The sequence below is a fragment of the Manacus candei genome, unplaced genomic scaffold (assembly GCF_025592945.1).
Source record: "Manacus candei isolate 608988 ecotype Guabito, Panama unplaced genomic scaffold, ASM2559294v1 h1tg000003l, whole genome shotgun sequence".
Lineage (NCBI taxonomy): Eukaryota > Metazoa > Chordata > Aves > Passeriformes > Pipridae > Manacus > Manacus candei.
The window spans coordinates 402,859-420,965 of NW_026138051.1; the positions used below are offsets into that span (position 1 = coordinate 402,859).

Consider the following 18,107-nt stretch of genomic DNA (forward strand, 5'->3'; position numbering starts at 1 on the left):
ACAGGCAAACCCGAGCTGGCTTATAACCCAGGAGTGACCCACACACAGCCCAGCTGTGCACACTGGGCAGCACAGGCAGTGTGAGGCTTGGTAATAAATATTTCAGGGCCTCAGCTGTACCTTTTCTACCCTGAGAGCAAAAGGAGCCGTTCTGCAGCTCCCCCATTCCAAAGCTTCTGGTGCTGGTGTATCTGCACCATCATTAATTCTTCTGTCCAGAGGGCATCCAGCCCTCCAGGAAACAAAGACACCCTCTGACATTTAAGAGTAAGCCACAAGAAGGAAAGATACTGAATGCCTTTAATACCTCCAGCCTATGAAGTCTCTGCAGAGACAGGCAGGTAACTGGAATCTTGCCCAAGAAAAACAAGCAGAAAACTGTAATAATTTTATTCCACAATACAGCCATTCCTGCTCCTAAAGTGTTTTCTGACAGATAAAAACCAGACAAACATCAGTCAGAGACTGGCAGCTCCACTGGGCGTCCAGGGGTAGGAGAGGTTGGTCAGAATTATTGCTGTGTAAGGAATCAAGTCTTAAATCCTCAGCCATTGAGTGCCTGAGCCTTTCAGGAGATTCTAGCACATACCTGTGGTTAGATAATTTGCACCTGGAGAAAGCATGCCTTGGATTTTGCTGGAAATGTGATTAGACTAAAGTTGTAGCTTTCCTTTTCTGAGCTTGCAGCTCTAAAGCCAGGGATGATACTTACCAGGCAGGAACACTATGGGAGGATAATGAAATGGCTCTTCAGATACACGACAATCTCACAGCTGCAGTGAGAATAGCTTCAGGGGAAATAAAAAAAAAAGCATAAACCTCCCAGATCATCTTGCTACCGAGAAAATAAATGTCAAGTGTGTCCTTCCTGCAGCCCTCGGGCAAGAAACCCCAGAAAGCAAATGCAAGGTTCGTTCTACTTCTGCTGAAAGCAACTGGGGTTCTGAACCAGCCGTGAACTGGAGCAGCTCCTAGACCTGGCAATTCATAAATACGAAATTCTGAGCAAAGAGCCAGTTCCTTGGAGAAACACACACCACCTATACAAATCTTTCCTCCCACAGAAGGAATTCCTCTCTCTGTCTGGGCTCTTTTTCTGCTGCTTATGGGAAGGATCTTCGCTGGTCTCTCCGAGAGCCTCTGGCTGGCACAGTGTGAGCTGGGATGCCTATTCTGCTCCATGGCAAACAGACCCCAAAGTGGGAAAAGCCCAACCTTCAAACTCTCATCAATGGTTTATTTGCCCTGATGGAGGCTACAAATGCAGGAGACTAGGACAGACATCAGGGCTCTTGTGAATGACACTTTGAAGTGCATTATTAATTGGAATTAGCAATAATTAGATAATTTGGAAAATAGAAGTGCTGCTATTATTGGAACAAGCAGGACGACTGGAGCTTCTTAATGAACTGGATTGGGCTGTTAAACCTTGGACTTGCAATTGATGTGAATTCTTGGCTCCGCACCTCAATGTGGGACCTTCTTACCCAGACACAGAATTTGGAGTCTGGCAAGAGACATGTGCTCTGTGTCCTGTGTCCCTCTCATGCGTTCCCCATCCTGTAGCTGCTCCCCTACTTTTGTCCTGCATGACATGGCCACAGAGGTGCTAGGCAAGACATGGACAGTGGGAACAGAACCATGGACGGGGGCAGGAGATCACGGATGAGAAAACACCCTTCTTTCTTCCTTTTTTTTTTAATAAGGAATGAGTGACGCATGCGGGATGCAAAATGAGAAGGTTGATAATATCTAGTTTAAAAATATGCTGTCTAAAATCTTTGAAACCTTAACTGCCTTTATTTTTGTGTTTCTGTGTCAGCATCTGCCAGGAGGGATCCAGACGTGGGAAAAACACTTGTCAAAGAAGTGTTGAGACTCCACCGGGAGATTCGGGTCGGGAGAGGTTTGTGAAGATGGTTTTCCCCTTTTCCCGCTAACGCACTGCCGGGGTCTCTGCAAGCACGGATGCTCCGTGCCCCGCTCGCGGTGATGGGCGCTGGGACCCCTCGGGGGCCGCTCTGGGGCTGCCCGCGGGGAGGGTCCGGGCGGGCGGGAAATCGCAGCACTGATTAACCCCCGGTAATAACTCCCGGCACCGGCGGGGGCTGCGGGGCCGCGCCCGCGGCTTTTCATGAATGGAGCGGCCCCGCCCCCGAGCCCCGAGCGGCGGCACGTGCGGGGTGCGGGGTGTGCGGGGTGCGGAGTGTGCGGGGTGCGGAGTGTGCGGGGTGTGCGGCGGCACGTGCGGGGTGTGCGGGGTGTGCGGGGTGTGCGGAGTGTGCGGGGTGTGCGGAGTGCGGAGTGTGCGGAGTGTGCGGGGTGTGGGGGGTGTGCGGGGTGTGCGGTGCAGGGGGTGTGTGGTGCGGGGTGTGCAGAGTGTGCGGTGCGGGGTGTGCGGCGCAGGGAATGCAGTGCAGGGAGCCGAAGGAGCCGCTGCTGAGCGGGCGCAGGGGGACGACAACGACGAGATGGTGGGAGGTAAGTGAGGGAGTGAGGGTGAGGGTAAGGGGTAAGAATTGGGGAGGGCACTAAGGGTGAGGAAGGGGAGTTTGGTTTCTTCTTGTCATTGGGGCGTGCGGGGAACTGGCGTGTAATGGGTGCTGTAATGTATGTCATGTATGGGTTTATCCAGTCCAGGGAGTGAAGCACTGGTTTCTATTCAGAATTCACAATGTTGCTGGAAAGACATCTTTGGATTTGCTAGAGCTAAAGGTGAGTGTTTCTGTATTGGGAAGAAATTCCTGCAGCAGCGGCACGGGGTGGTCTGGCAGCCTGCTTGAGCCTGGAGGAGCTGGGAGAAGATGAACCAAGGTAGATTCTGGGGAATTGTTCTGTGTGGGTTGGGTTTTATGCTGTGAAGTGGCTCCTCCACCAGTTCCGTGCCTCTACTGCTAAGTCTTGCCTTTTGCAGGAAAGACCATTTCCCCACTACAACTCAGTCACTGGAAGCAGAATTCAGCCATCATTTGGAGGAGAAAATAAGAGAGACCGAAGTCAATTTCTAATGTGATTTCTAGGCTCTGAATAGTTTCAGGCTAATTGCTGGAATTAGGTACAGACAAAAGCTGCCTCTGCTCTCAAAAATAATCCCCAATGTCTCTGCTTTTACATTTCAACAGAAAAGAACTGGGTGGTTTGGAGTAGAGGATGAAAACACCGATAGTGCAGCCTTCCATGGAAGTTGGAGGAGAAATGAACTCAGGTAAGAACAAAGACAAAAAAGCTGATGTCAAATTAAAACAACTTCAAACCCCACCTGAGATTTTTCCACATTTGCTATATGTCACGACTAGTTCTTCTTTCCAGCTCACCTGTGAAGCTCTTGCTCTTCCTGATATAAGAAGGTGCTGAGAGTGTGAAGTCCCAAACCAACCCCTTTGTGAGACGCCACTGGAACGTCCTGCCAGTGCCAGGAAACCCCTGTCCCCGGGAAACCCCTTGTACCTCAGAGGCTCCCCCAGCTTTCTGTTTTAGGGTGGTGTTTGCAATGGCAGCCGCATCTTCACCATCTCTTGGACAACCAAGGAGCCGAAGCTGATGGATCACGTGCTGTCAGCTGGAGCCATGATCCCAGTGACCTCAAGCAGAGGAAAGACTGGGGTTAACCCACCATGCCTTCCTTGCTGCTTCAGCCATACAGGTCACAGGTGATGAGATTGCTGGAGGAGTTGGACCATTACTCTTCCCTAACCCAACTCATGTCCATCTACCAAGCAATCAACAGGACCACCTTCAACTGGACGGACAGCCGTGTTACTGAGTGGGAGAAATTTGCCGAGCTGGCTAAATATGAGCCAGAATCCCAGAAACCAACCATGAAAGCTCTCCTGATCGTGGCATACTCAGTCATTATCATCATGTCTCTCTTTGGGAACATGCTGGTGTGCCACGTGGTGCTGAAGAACAAGAGGATGCACTCAGCCACCAGCCTCTTCATCGTCAACCTGGCTGTGTCTGACATCATGATCACGCTGTTCAACACACCTTTCACTCTGGTAAGTGGCTGGCTGTGCTATCCCTTCAGCCACAAGGGGAGTCTCCTGCCCTTTAGAACTCTGGTGGTCACAGTCTCTCTGTGCATGCTCTCCTAGGGCTGAGGTGGGAACACAACACCACCAAGTCTAATAGACAACTCTACCAGGCAAGTAAAACACTGTACAGAAACCTGCGGGGTCCCTTTTCTCTGTTAGTCTCTGTATCTCCTAGAGACTCTTAAGTTTCTTCATGTGTGCCACTAAACCCCAGCAAGAGCTTCTCAGGGAATGAGAACAGGTACCTTGGTGAACATGTCCTTTTAATGTTCGTGCAGGAGAGCACTAGAGAGTCCCTTAGTAGGGCAGAACAGCCCAAATGCCAGTCATACGAGATGACTGGAAGAAAGTAGCTGAGCTTTTCAGAGCTGCCAGATGGGTAAAGGCTTCAGTGAAAGCTGTCCAGACCTGACAGTTGATACCAAACCTTGGTGCACTTTTTCCAAATATAGTTGTTAATGCAATAAAAAGTTATTACTGCTGTTCACACATAATGGCCAGAACAGGCCAGGAGGGCTGCAGCAGCACCACCCCATAATCTGAGAGGTTTGACCTTTTAAATTCTTCTGTAAAGGTAGAGCCCAGTGTAGCTGATCTTTCTTTGGGTTTCAGGTGAAGGTGCCCTCCCAGCCAGAACCCCTGAACCAGCTCAGGTGCCACCCAAGGGATTTCCCCATGGATTTGTTTTCAGCATGTCTTCTGGCTGATGAGTTGTTGTTTCCCCTCAGGTCCGGTTTGTGAACAGCACATGGGTTTTTGGGAAGGCCATGTGCCACATCAGCCGCTTTGTGCAGTACTGCTCCCTGCACGTCTCCACACTGACCCTGACAGCCATCGCTCTCGACAGGCACCAGGTGACACCACCCACCCCCTCCTCCCTTCCAAGACCTTCCCAATTCCCCCTCAATCTTGGTCGAGCCATGGGCCCAAGGTGGATGAATTTGGGGATTCAACCCCTCTCCAGTGAGAAGGCTCTAGAGCTTCACTCAGAGCCCTCCTGTGCCAGGGGCTGGAAGGATTGATGGACTTCTGTGGGTTACTGAATATGGGGTAGAAGTGAAGGAACAAAATGGCATCATGGGTTTCACAGGGTGCTCCCAGATTTCCAGCTAAAAAGGGTGAGGACACCTTTTCCACCCAGTCTGAAGAAAGCTAGGTCCAGCCTAGCTCCAGGTATGGCAGGGCAACTGATTCCAGAGGCTTCATCTTGTGTGCAGGCCCTGGAAAGGCAGAGAGCCAGCACTGAGCACCAAGTGCTACTTCAGCTGTGCAGAAACTTCTTCAAGCCCATAGAACATCAGTGTGAGGCATCCTCAGCTCAAATTGTGATTTAGTTGTCTATTTGTTCTTTTACTCTTCTTTCCCCATTGGACATTTGCTGTGTCATCAAGCTGCAGGGCAGATGGAGTTAAATTCTGAGACCAATGTCCCGTGGTGGAGCCATGGGGCTGATGCTGGACCAGTACAAAGGGGAGTGGCAGAGGGGAAATCTCTGCTGGAAATACTGGGAGGAGGCTTGAGCTGTGAGAAGGTCGTGCTCGCTGTCTGTCCATGACAAATGCTGTCTGTGAGGGCAGTGAGGGCAGCCTGGGCTGTGGGCTTGTCCCTTGTAATCACTGCCCTCTCTTGTGCCATCATCAAATAGTGACTTCCAGACTATCAGATTTCATCAGCTGAAAGATCTAAGAGTGTAAATTTCATGACAGGTGAGTTGCTGCCTCAGCAGAGGGGAGGAGGGCTCAGTTTCACAGGCCCAATTCGAACAGGAGATATTTTTTATGTAGTTCATACAGAATAAACAAACATATCCTGGAGTGAAGGCACTTGTGTAGATATCTTCTTTTTTCTGACCTAACGTAACCCCCAATTTAAGGAAAACGGTTCTCACAGAAAAAGATAAAATTTTAAAGTTCTTCTGAGCAGACTGAGAAATTCAACATTTCCCATTTTCCAGGTCACTCTAATGAGCAGGACATTTTCCTAATCATGGCCATCATTCTCATATGATTAACTGTGTTACGTTCTGTCACAAACTGCCTCTGCCATGCGGGCTGGGAGGGGCTTTGCTTCCCTGTGGCAGAGGATTCACGGCAGAGTTTCTGTTGCAGGTCATCCTGAACCCACTGAAGCAGAGGATGTCCCTGACGAAGGGAGTGCTGAGCATCTCTGTTATCTGGCTGATGGCAACCTGTTTCTCCCTGCCCCATGCCATCTACCAAAAGCTTTTCCAGTATAACTACAGGTGAGTGATCTCCCCTTCCCAATGAGTGTGCAGAGGTCCGGCAGCCCCCGTGCAGTGCCACTCAGCAGGGAGGGTGCTGGAAGCTCCCAGGTGTGGGGCAGGGTGCTGTGGGATCAGAGGGAGCCAGTGTGTGGGTGAGATCCCGCTTCCTGCAGCAAAGGCTGGGCTGTGCAAGCACTGCCTGGCCTGTCGGGGGCACACGCAGCCCCCGGTCCTGGCATCGCCCTCACCACCTCCCACCACCCGGACGAGGGGCTGGGTCCCACTCCCGTGCTGGGGCAGCTCCAGGCGCAGCCATGGCCCTGCCAGGATGGACTCTGTCTGGAGAAGGTAATTTTCTCCCGAGGGCCTTTCCTATTCCCTCTTCATGCCTGCTCAGCTCCTCAGACAGAACAAGACCAAGTCCAGCCAACTCGCTCATGCAGGGAGGAGAGAGAGAGAGTCAGACTGCAGTTTGGAAAGGAAAGAAAATAAACCTCATGTTGGGAACACCTGGTACTGACATCAACAAGGCTCTGTAGGGAGCAGGAGGAGGGGACTGCCTCGGTTTGTCAGCAGGGCCATCCCTTGTCCCCAGGACTTCATATACTGAGTTGCACGTTGTGGCTTCCCTGTATTTCATCCATATGGATTTGTGAATCAGGACCAACCTTCCTTGAAGCTTGAGGCTCCTCTGCCCAATGTTACACAAGTGAGAAAAGCAAAGCAAAGCCCTCACCCCCTCCTCTGTGGCTGAGCAGAGCAGGACTAGGGGGAACCAGTGTGGGGCTGGGGGGATAACTGTGCAAGACATGTCAGGGACCAGTGCTTGGGCCGGAACCGGAGCTGTCCTGGTGTGCCATGGTGCCTCCCCACAAGGGAAAGGAACTCTTTGCTTGGCTGAACACAGCAACAGGAGCTATTAAAAGGAGATGAAGTAGAATTTCACACCCACATGAGGACTGCTGAAATGTCAGAATGAGTTCAAGGTTCTGATCTAGAGAGAAAAAAAGAAAAAGTTAATAAAAAGGCGCAACAGCTTATCTTCCCACAAATGGCTCAGGGATGGCATTTGTTGCTGCTGACACCCTCTGCCAGGGAGAAACACAGAACCAGAGCTTTGGGGTTTCTTTGCCCTGTTCCTCTGTGGTACCCAAACTGTTCTGTCCCTCCTGTCTCCACCAGCCTGTGGCATTGCTGTAACCCCTCCTGGCAAGAAAACCATAATGGTACCCAAGTGGGATTTTTGTGGTGGGTATCACACTCTTGGTGCTGCCCTTCACAGGAAAGTCATTCTCGAGGGCACAGGGATAATCTTACCATGTCCTGTGTTTTCAGGCTGAGATCAGCATCCCAAGGAATGGGGCAAGGAGGCACTGGCAGGCAGCAGGAGTGAGATTTCTATTGTAGACATTGACCTTCTGTATTAAGGACAAATATTATTTGCTACAGCCCAGCCAGGTCCCTCCCTGCAGGAGAGCACGAGTGCCTGCACAGGCTGTCACTGCTCGTGGTGTACGAGGGGGAGTGCACCAGCTGAGAGTGTGAACGGGGCTTCACAGCCCTCCCCTGCCTGTGCTTGTGCCTGATGTGAGCGAGAGACCCAGGGGATATCATACATCCAACTGCCCAGACTGTAAACACGGGCAGGGTTTCTGTGTGCTCACGTTGCTCCCCAGCTGTGCCCTGGGATTAGGGAACAAATTGCTCATGAATGAACAAACGCCATGATCTGTTTCTGGGCACCTGTCTCTGCTCATCCTTTGGCACAGCCGGAGGAAACTGAGCCCCACATTGGCATGAGGCAGCTCAGCGATATAAGGACTTCCAGGACATGCTATTCCTGTCCCTGCTTTCCATTGAAAAAAAATCCCAGTTGTAATATTGCTTATAATAACTCCTGCAGGGCCAGGGCTCCTGAGATTCCCACCAGAGAGCAGTTGGGATTCTGGGATGGGGAAAAGGGGCTCCACCAGCATCCATTTCTCTGGCTGCACTGCACAGCAGTGTGTCTGAATGCCTGGTCATATCAGAATTCACCAAAACAGTGTCTTCTCTGGCCCGCTTTGGCAGGTCCCCTTCGGCAGGCAGGCTGGCAGAGCTGCCTGCAGGCAGGGTCTGGCCTCACCTGTGCCAGTGGTGAGCCATATCTGTGGAGGAAAAGCCAAGACTGAAGTTCAGAAAAGATGATTTTCCCTCCTGAGTCAGTCCCACTTTCAAGCAGTCCCTCCAGGTCCTCTGTGCTTGGCAGAGCTCAGCTCCAGCACCTATTGACACCCCTCTGACCTCAGCCCCTGCTCCAGCTGCCTGTTCTCAACAATCTTCTATTTGTGGCACAAAAGGCAGCTCCAGTGGTTGAAAACAGGATATTAAAGATATTAATCAATACTGCAAAGAATAATGCAACTTGATGGGGACTAAAGTCTGTGCTGAATAGAGGACAGCAGAGTACAAGGACTGAAAAGAGAAGGACAAAATGAATGCAAAGGAAGGGGGAAAGGAAAGAAAGGGAGAAAACATTCACTGGAAGTAAATGTGCAAGTGTTCTTTTCTCCTAATGTTCCATCACCCCCAGTCACCAGCTGTGGGGCGTGGAGGGAACATGCAGTGCTGCAGAGGGTGCTGGGGCTGAGAGCCACTGCCGGGCACTGGGAACGTGCCAGGACCCCGGGCTGGACAGGATGGGTGTAAGGGGTTGTTAAAATGAGCAGTTGCACATAGTTACACTTGGTTCTTCTGTTATTTAATTCTCAGAGGTTCAACTGGAGCCGAGTCACTAATCATCACACCTGTTTTAAGAGGTAGCAGTAAGGTTTTAGCAGCTGATGGCAAGAGAATGGTGGGTAGGGAAGGGAAGTAAGATGGGCTGTTTGTGCCTGCGAGGCTTTCTCACAGCTCCCAGTCTCCAGCAGCCCCCTCCCTCCCCTCCAAAACAACTTTAGCTTTTCACTACTGCAGCAGTTTCCACTCTGGCCAAGGGGTCCTGTGCTAGGGAGGCACGGCAGGTTAAGGGGTCCTGGCTGCTGGGGGGCACGGCAGGGTGGGTGCACCCGTGGAGGGCAGGGCCTGCAGGCTCTGTCCCCAGTGTCCACACTACACCTCTGAAAGGGTGGCCATGGGTGGTGTGAGACCCCCAGTGTGGTTTGCCGAGCCGGCAGCACCATTTGACAGCAAAGACCATGTGCCATATCTGGCCTATATTTCTTTGTTTTCAAGGGAAGCCACTGTCCGGAGTTTGTGCCTCCCTGATTTCCCTGAGCCCTCAGAGCTGGTGTGGAAGTATCTGGACCTGTCTACATTTCTCCTTCTTTACCTCCTGCCTCTGCTGATCATCACCATCACCTACACGCGCCTGGCCAAGAAGCTGTGGCTCCGCAACGCCATCGGGGACGTCACCACGCAGCAGTGCATCACCCACCACAGGAACAAGAAGAAGAGCATCAAGATGCTGATGCTGGTAGTGGTGGTCTTTGCAGTCTGCTGGTTCCCCCTCAACTGCTACGTGGTGCTCATCTCCAGTCTGGGCATCAAGACAAAGAACTCGCTCTATTTCGCCCTGCACTGGTTTGCCATGAGCAGCACCTGCTACAACCCCTTCATCTACTGCTGGCTGAACGAGAGCTTCCGCGCGGAGCTCCGGGCGCTGCTGTGCCTCTGCCAGAAGGCCCCGCGGGCTCAGGACCACGCGCTGCCCACGTCCTGCCGCGAGGTGTGGATGGAGCAGGCCAGGTGCAGGAAGGGAACTGTCTCCCAGACCATCTGCTCCACCGGGAACCTCCCAACAGCCAACACGGACCTGTGAGCTGTGGGGCTGAGGGGAGTTACCTGGGTGTGTGGGACATCAAAAGGCACCTCCCTGTCTCTCCTCAGAAGCCAACGTTGCTGCTCTGATGTTTCACTGCTGATTTTTGGCTGGTCTCGCTGTAGCCCCTCCTATTGCTTGGCATGGAGGGTGCTCAGCCTCTCCAGCACCCTACCAGTAAAGCCTGGGCTGCAGCTGGCCCAGGGAGCAGGAGTACATGCAGGGCGCATGGAGCTCCTCAGACACAGAAATATGCTTTTGGGGATTCTCATTTATTGTCATCAGAGGTAGTGAACCCAGATTTCTATCACTGCTCACGCTGGCCTGAGTCATTGGCCTGGAACACGTGCCACGACATGGAGCTCGGCACAGCATCAGAAACAGATTGTGTTTGAAGGAGGGACTTGGACATCAGATGAACTTCATCCACAGGGAGTTTCACCAGATAGTTTATAGCAAAGTCTTCTGACAGAGGTAAAGGTTTCCAACAGCAATTTTTCCCTCAGATGCTGCTGTTCCTCCTGCCCCATCTCTGTACCACTGATGGCAGCTGGAACCCAGCCCCGAGCAAGAGGAGCAGGGATGCACCTCAGGAGCCATGGCTGCAGCCTCAGATGGCACGGTGACCAAGTAATTTAGTCCATTGAGAATTTCTTTGTATTACAAATATATTAATTCAGGAAATAGAGGTACATTGGCGCTCTATGGAAGGCCACAAAATATTTCATCAGAACTGTAGCATTCACTCACTGAAGAATGGAATCATTCTACCTCATTACTAATTGCTGTAAAAGTCTCATTTAAACAACAGGAGGACAAAAAAGGACCAGAAGGAATGTCCTGTGAGGAGCAACTGAGGACTCTGGGGTTGTCTAGTTGGTGCAAACCAGGTGACGAATTCCAGTAGCCCAAAGGAGCTGTGGCTGCTGGGGGCAGGGGTGCTTCTGGTCTGCCCTGGCCATAACTGGGCAGAGCTTCTGCCCAGGGAGGAGGGGAGTGCCCTGGTGGCTGGAGGCGATGAGGACATACTCCCAGCAGTTCCTGGGGCATGATAAGCCAGACCAAAGAATTGAAACCAAGGACTGATTTTTTTTTTTTCCATTTATGCAGTGAGAAGGAATAGGAAAGAAAGGAGGGGGAGTCCTCTCTTCTGGCCACTTGACCCCAGTTGGGTGCATCCCTGCACCTCGGGTGTGCATTGCAGTGCCCAAACCAGGAGTGGCAGCAGAAATGGGTGTATACTTGGTCCCTGAGGCACCTCGCTTGGAAGTCACAGTTATTGAACATGGGAATTCAAAGCTGCCTGTGCTGGGTACCAGTGCTGCCCTCCCTCAGTGTACAGTAGAGTCTGTTTTCAGTCAAAAGACCTCATTGGGAGTTTTTCTAAATGTTAAAATTATCTCTAATTATTGAGCATCACTTCATTTAATTATTAAGAGAAGTGGTCATTTGCTTTTTTGCTGTTCCTCACCCCTCATCAGCTTTTGGTGAGGGGCTCTCAAAGGCCATGAATTGTCTTTCATATTTCTTAGGTTTATTTTCCTTCCTTTCTTCCTTTAAATGGCTTTATAACCTTTTTCTGGATGAATCAAACACCTCACTCCAAAGAAGTGGGTCTCTCTTTGCACTCCCTTGACCTGCTGCTAATCCCTGAAGTTAGCCACCTCTTGCTGTGAGAAATAACCTGGTTGGTTTTGCTTGGATCTGTCAATCGCAGCATCTCCTCATTGCTGCATTTTTCTCCCCTAAATGGGCAGGATGTAAGAGCTGACTGTATCACATCTCTCTAAAGGCTCAGCTATCTGGACTGATAATTATCAATGCCTGCATGAGATTCAGAGCCTCGCATGCTTCGCCCAATGCCTCGACACTCCCATATCACTTGAGGATACCCTGACTCCCAGCAGCACCCCGCAGCAGTTCTCAGGCAAACACAGGATGCAAAACATCAAAAAAGCCATAGCCTGAGTGATGTTTGACCAGGGCAATGGCAGTGCCTGAGGGGCAGGAGGCTGCATCCCTGATGGACTGCAGGCGAGCAGAGTGCTTACCGAGACAGGCTCTGGAAAAGGGAACCTGTGATATTCGGCTTTTGCTGAGTCTGAGTCCACTCAGCAGGTAAATAGATGCTGAGACATTCCTTAATCTGTCTCTGGTCCCGCCGCCCACCTTTGGGAATGGCTCCCTGAGCAGTGGCAGAGGCAGCTGGCTGTCCGAGATCCCTAGGGCCAAGGGAGAGCTTCCCGAGACAGGACCAAGGGAGAGCTCCCAGAAGGGGGACCCCGGGCTGCCCCGCGTGTGCTCCCGGCCTCATCCAGACTGTGCTGGTGGGCGCAGGGTCCTGCCCCGGCCGAGGCAGCAGCAGCACGGTTTGGTCCCTGCAGCCCCGAGGCTGGAGCCGGACAGGAGTGTGGCGTGGGAGGAGAATCCCCCGGGAAGCCCGAGCCACGTGGAGAGCCCTTGTCCTGCCTGCGGAGCGAACCCTCGACCCGCGCCCTCGGCGGCTGCGGGTGCGGCGCCTCTCGGCAGGCGAAGCCCCGGGAGGCAGAACCCCGAGGGAGAGTTTGGAGGGCAGATTATTGAAACACTGAGTCACTACAAGTCTACTCCAGGGAAGCTATTTGAGCACACACAAATCAGTGTGCAAAGATCCAACGAGACATGTCTGAGTGATTAACAGCCCAAATTTATTAAGGTTAGCTCATGCCAAATGCAGCTGAGTGCCTTCAGCAGAGTTGCTGATGAAGACGATAACAGGGAACATAGTGCAAGGGATACCTGAATTCCAGAGACAAATCCTCTTATATAGCCCCATCACATAATGAACAAAGAAACCACAACATGCCAACTAGATTAACAAAAAGCAAGCAGAAAAAAACCACAATGAGTCAGAAAATTAGCTCAGAAGGAGAAACAGAATACAATTATCATCAGTTAGCTCTTCAAGTGAAAAACAGTATGGAGGGGCTGGCCAAAGCATGCTGCAGAGAAAAATGGGAATGTCCTCCGTTAAATCCAGCACAAGCCCTGGGAAGTAGGGGTATAGGTGAGCCAGAGTCAGACCATCATTTTGCACTGAGAAATAACTTGGCAGCTTGGGTCATTCATGGACCAGGGAAGGAAGAGGGAGGAAGGAACCTGGACGTGAGAGGCACACCCCAAATTCCCGCGTGGGCGATGATGTGCAGCCGCCCTGTGCCCCAGGCAGCAGGAGAGCACCTCCCTCAAGTCAGGGCACACAGCTCTGCCCTCTCACCGACTGCAAAGTCAGCCTGCCTGCCCCCCCCTAGAACCCCCTGCTCTCCACAGAACCCACCTGCACCCCACAGAACCAGCCTTCTCCCCCCCCTCAGCCCCCACTGCCTCCCCCTGCCACTACTCCTGCACTGTGGTGGGCAAAGGAACACTTCTGATCTCCCAGACTTTGGATGGAGCCCAGACAGGAATACCAGCAGGTGAGGGCAGGTTTAGCACCAGGCACAGGGTGCAGTTAGTGCTTGGTTTGAAGACTGCTGGCATTTCCCAAGTGATCCCCACCCCAATTCCAAGGTCTGTTCCTGAACTGCTCTCCCAGGGTGATGCCTGAATACTCCCAGTCCTTGGCTCTTCCCGATCTATGCTGAGCAGGTACATCAGAGGCCAGACCACAGGTATCATAGTTTATTATACCTAACAAAAATGATGGCAGCAAGTTTCAGAGCAGCAGATTTTGTACCTATTTTTGAGACAGGAAAAATGTTTACTTGTGGCCTCATCCTGTCTCAGGCAGTTTCCCACAGGAATTAAGCGATCAATTAATCAATGACCCCAACCTTTTGCAGCTTCTTTCTCCTTCCACAGCTTATTTTGACCTTTTACTGGTAATACATGCAAAACATGGCAGAATTCAGAATACAAGGAGTGCCTGAATCACTTCCATGATGGATTTACCACAGTTCCATTAGTGGGGACCTGCAGCAGGCTGGGTGGCCCTGGGCTGTTTTGGATAGTTTCACTTGCTTCTGAACTGTGATACACTGCTTGGACCTTCCACCTTCAGATTAATAAAACCGAGTCCCTCCTAAGGGCTGGAAAAGAATCAAGTTTTAGTTTTTACCACTGTAGTATTTCCTTCACAGTATATTGTCTTTCATGAACCCCTCTTCACAGGCCAGTTATTCATCTGCTTGTCTCTAATTCCTGCCCTGTTCTGAAATTAAATGCACCAGTTGCTCGTGCTGACAAACAGTGACTGACACCAATGGTTCCCACATGGAGGTGGCCATGGCTGCATTCCAAATAAACTCTTCCATGCAGTGTCCCTTCCCTCTTTACATTCACATTTCTATGGTAGGATATCGATTTTTTCCCCTTTATTAAATTAGAAGGTTCATTTTAAGAAACCTGAAGCTGACTTGAACATAAGGGTACCTCTGTGTTCTATATGAGAGAATTGCATTAACTTGCCTTCCTTTGCCTTCCATTCAAGGGAATATAAGTATTCTGCTGTCCTGCACAGCTTGCAGGGCATGATGTAGGAATATTCATTCTCCAGGAGAACTGTTATGATTAACAGAGCTAATAAAGACCATAAATATTTAGCAATGTATTCAGACATCTCAGCTATAAATGGGAACAGATTCATTGCTTGACTGATTCTCCACTTCTTTGTGGAGCCCAGTTGTCTAATACTTTGTTTTTCCTTTGTTTCCTCTGGTCACTGTGAAGAAAGGAGAGACTGAGGGGGAAGGTGGGACAAGTGTCCTATTTTCCTATCTGTACTGCTGAGCATTGCTAACACGTTCTCTGCTCCCCCTCCCTGTACAAAGTGGGGGATAGGAGCCTTTCCTCCATTTCATTTTGGTCTGTATTGCTGTGTGTGTTCACACACACGCACGTTCCTGACACCAAGCTGCCGTGCTTTCCATGGCACAGATTCTGCAGGGCTGGAGCACGACCCTGTCGGTGCCCGGGGGGGGGCGTGCTTCGGGAGGACCTCTGGGCAGGAGCCGATGAGAGCCCGGTGAGCAGCAGAGCAGCTCACAGCGCCCTGCTCTCGGTGGAGCCGCCCTGGCCCGTCCCCCCCGTCCCGGAGGAGCGGCCCCAGAGCCGCGTCTGACCCGTCTGGCTTTGGAGGTGGCCGGGGCACAGACCGGGGGTGTCGCATGCTCCTTGCTCTGACTTGCTAATGTTAACCGTAGGAGGTAAAAAATTATGAAAATTGGCCCTGTTGATATTGTACTTGATTAAGGTATTTGTAATCCGATAATTCCATCAAAGCGGCTCAGAGGAGGATGAGGGGGAGTGTGAAGAGGTATTGAATGGGTTGTAAAAACACTTTATTCTTTTGCTAAAGCTCCTTCCCCAATGCTGCTGCACTGGAAGCCAAACCAGCTCAACACCCAGGCTATTGGCTCCCGTTAATGTACTAATTGTCATGCAGAAACAGGCTGGCCAGGCTCAAAAACCTCATTTACCACCAGGGCTCAGGGCAGGAATACAGGAATTTCACTTGGAATAATAATGTATTTTTGATGGATAATAATTATTGGCATCAGGCTGTCCCCGAAGACAGAATGTTTGTTTGCCATCAGCATGGCTCTGGAATTGGAGATGGATTTATTTTCCCTTAAAAATTAACAACTGCTGCTAATAAAAGGAATTGGGAACTTTTTTTTTCTTTGGTGTGGTGGATGTTGTTGCTCCTAGTTTGGTCCCAACTGAGACGGTTTGCTCTCACTAATGTCCCCTTAATTCCCTAAGCACTCTGTCCAGTTCCCCAGGGTGTAGTGGCTTGTCTGCCCACAGTGACTGTAGGTGAAGGTGGCACTGCCTGGGTGGACGCTGAGCAGCCAGGGATGCTGGGGATGTCCCAAACACACTGCTAAAGCTTTTCAGCTGCTTTTTGAAAGTACCCGTGAGGAAGGTAGAAGAACAACACATTTCTGTGTCTGGGCAAACACATCCAATTCAATAATGTGCTGTGAAACGTTTTTTCTTCACTGGTAATAGTCCTTGTGTCCTGCAGAGGCACGGTGAGGTGAGAACTGAGCATGCGGGGGAAGCCTGGGGGAAATATAGAATTAGAAAATCAGAGAACAAAACTGTAAAAACATCACCTGTGGGGAAGGAAAGCAGAGAAGGGAAGGAACTCCAGTCTGGAAATTCAGTTCTCTCTAATGGATTTCAGTCTTCAATTTTAGCAATGGAAACTTACCCACCTGTCCTGCCGTCCTTGCAGGGGCCAGGGGCACGTGGAGGGCAGTGCAGGGCTGAGCAGGATGTGCCCAGTGGGAGGAGGGGTTTATTATGGAGCTGAGTGCCATCGAGGCCCACGGGGATGAGCGATTCCCATGCAAGGAGCAGAGCAAAAGGGGGTTAAGCATCCTCTGAACCTCTCCCTCCTGACATCAAAATCAGCTGAAATTTAATTACTGCCTCTCTCCTTGAGTTCACCTGTGAGAATCCACTTCTCTCCCTGCCGTTGTTCCCTGAGATTTCTGCTCTTTCCTCCCCTCAGTGCATGCACACAGGAAGGCTGGAGAGTGGAACTGAGCCCCCACCATGGGCAGTCAGTGCATCTTCACTCCCATCCCTCACCTAAAGCCACTGCGGCAGCTCATCACCATCACTGGGCCTGGGGACATGAGGGATGCTTGGAGAGCAGCTCTGCTCCCCCCGCCTCCAGGGTCTGTGTGCCTGAGGACAGGCTGGGAGTGGGGACTAACAGCAAGTCCAGAGTGGGAAAAAACAGTGGCACCTTCCTCCCCCCTCCTTCCTCTCCACAGCTCCCTCATCCCGGGTGCGAGACCAGTCTGCCACAGGTGTTTGAGGTTTCCTCAGTGGTGAGCCTCCTGGTTCGGGTTAGGTGAGGAAATGAAGTGTGAAAGCAGGAAAGCTGTTTGCCGAGGCGCTCCAGAGCTGCCGGTGTCACTCCTGGTCGCTGCCCGCTGCAGCTCGGTCAGACCTGGCTGAGGAGCGAGGGCTCCCCCCTACTGCACGGAAAAGGGCAGCCTTCCCCTGCCCGCTGCTCCCTTCTCTGCCCTCCCTCCCTGTAACTACGATGTTTACGTTTGTGTTTTAACACAACGTTGTTCTTGATCCAGGTCATCACAGCCCAAAAATGGAGAAGCAAACACAGGGCTTCAGGAAAAAGTCCAACTGTAAAAGCACTTGCTCTGTGCCTCCAGAGGTTGCACACGAGGAAGATCTTAGAAAGCTCCTCTGACTTCACTGTCCACAGACCACACAGTCCGTGTTAACTCAGGGCTCATTGATTAGTCTGGTTCCAAGCAAGATCCCACCCAGAATACTTCATCAGTGATAACACCTCCTCACCCTGGCCAGCCTCCTCCACGGCTCCCCTTTGCCACTCAGTGCTCAGGGGTAGGAGGACATGCCCTCAGAGGGAGGTCCCCTGTGAGAATGATGCGAAGACCCCACGTGTTTGCAGTCTCACCTCAGCAGGTCTAATATAATCTCCTCTCAGGGGTCACTGTCCACACGGGGACAGAGCCACAGTCTCCGCCTGTGCAAGTACATCCTCAGGGGGTGCAGGTGAGGTATCCCCTCCCACAGGTTTCACCTGAGTTCTTCAAAGCAAAACCTCATCTGTCAGGAACATGTGGCTCAGTAGGATTGCTGTCTGCAAGCTGTGGCTGCTGGGAGCAGTAGGACACACGTCTGCATTCCCCCTCCAGAGACAGCTCAGGAGATGGTGCACATGCATCGCGTGGGCCAAACAGCATTCCCTGGCATTCCCTCTGGAGCTGGAGGCTTGCCAAGCTGTGAGTGCCTTTGCATAGCTTTGCATCCCAGCTGGAGATGTTCCTGCTGGAGGCAGCTGAGGTAAGGACCGTGTACTCCAGCACCTTGATGTGCTGCCAGCCTCTCTGCAAAGCGTGGCTGAGGTGGCACCAGGACTGGGGTGGGAGCCAGCCTTGCCCTGACAACCGAGGAGCAGGTTCTCAACCTCACACTTCTCTGCTTGCATGGAGCACATATGTTCCTCTGCCAGCCTTACTCCACATACAGCTACCTCTTTTCCCAGTATGGAGGAGGAGAATCCCAA

The 18,107-nt window shown here is 51.6% G+C and overlaps 1 protein-coding gene across 1 annotated transcript; it reads left to right on the forward strand.

Moving 5' to 3' along the window:
• Positions 1 to 3,489: 3,489 nt before the first annotated feature.
• On the forward strand, positions 3,490 to 10,268 carry LOC127470333 (G-protein coupled receptor 83-like). The gene is made up of 4 exons (XM_051785744.1): positions 3,490 to 3,998; positions 4,763 to 4,888; positions 6,143 to 6,276; positions 9,472 to 10,268. The coding sequence occupies exons 1-4, from the start codon at positions 3,615 to 3,617 to the stop codon at positions 10,055 to 10,057; spliced, it is 1,230 nt and encodes a 409-aa protein (XP_051641704.1). The 5' UTR covers positions 3,490 to 3,614; the 3' UTR covers positions 10,058 to 10,268.
• Positions 10,269 to 18,107: the final 7,839 nt, after the last annotated feature.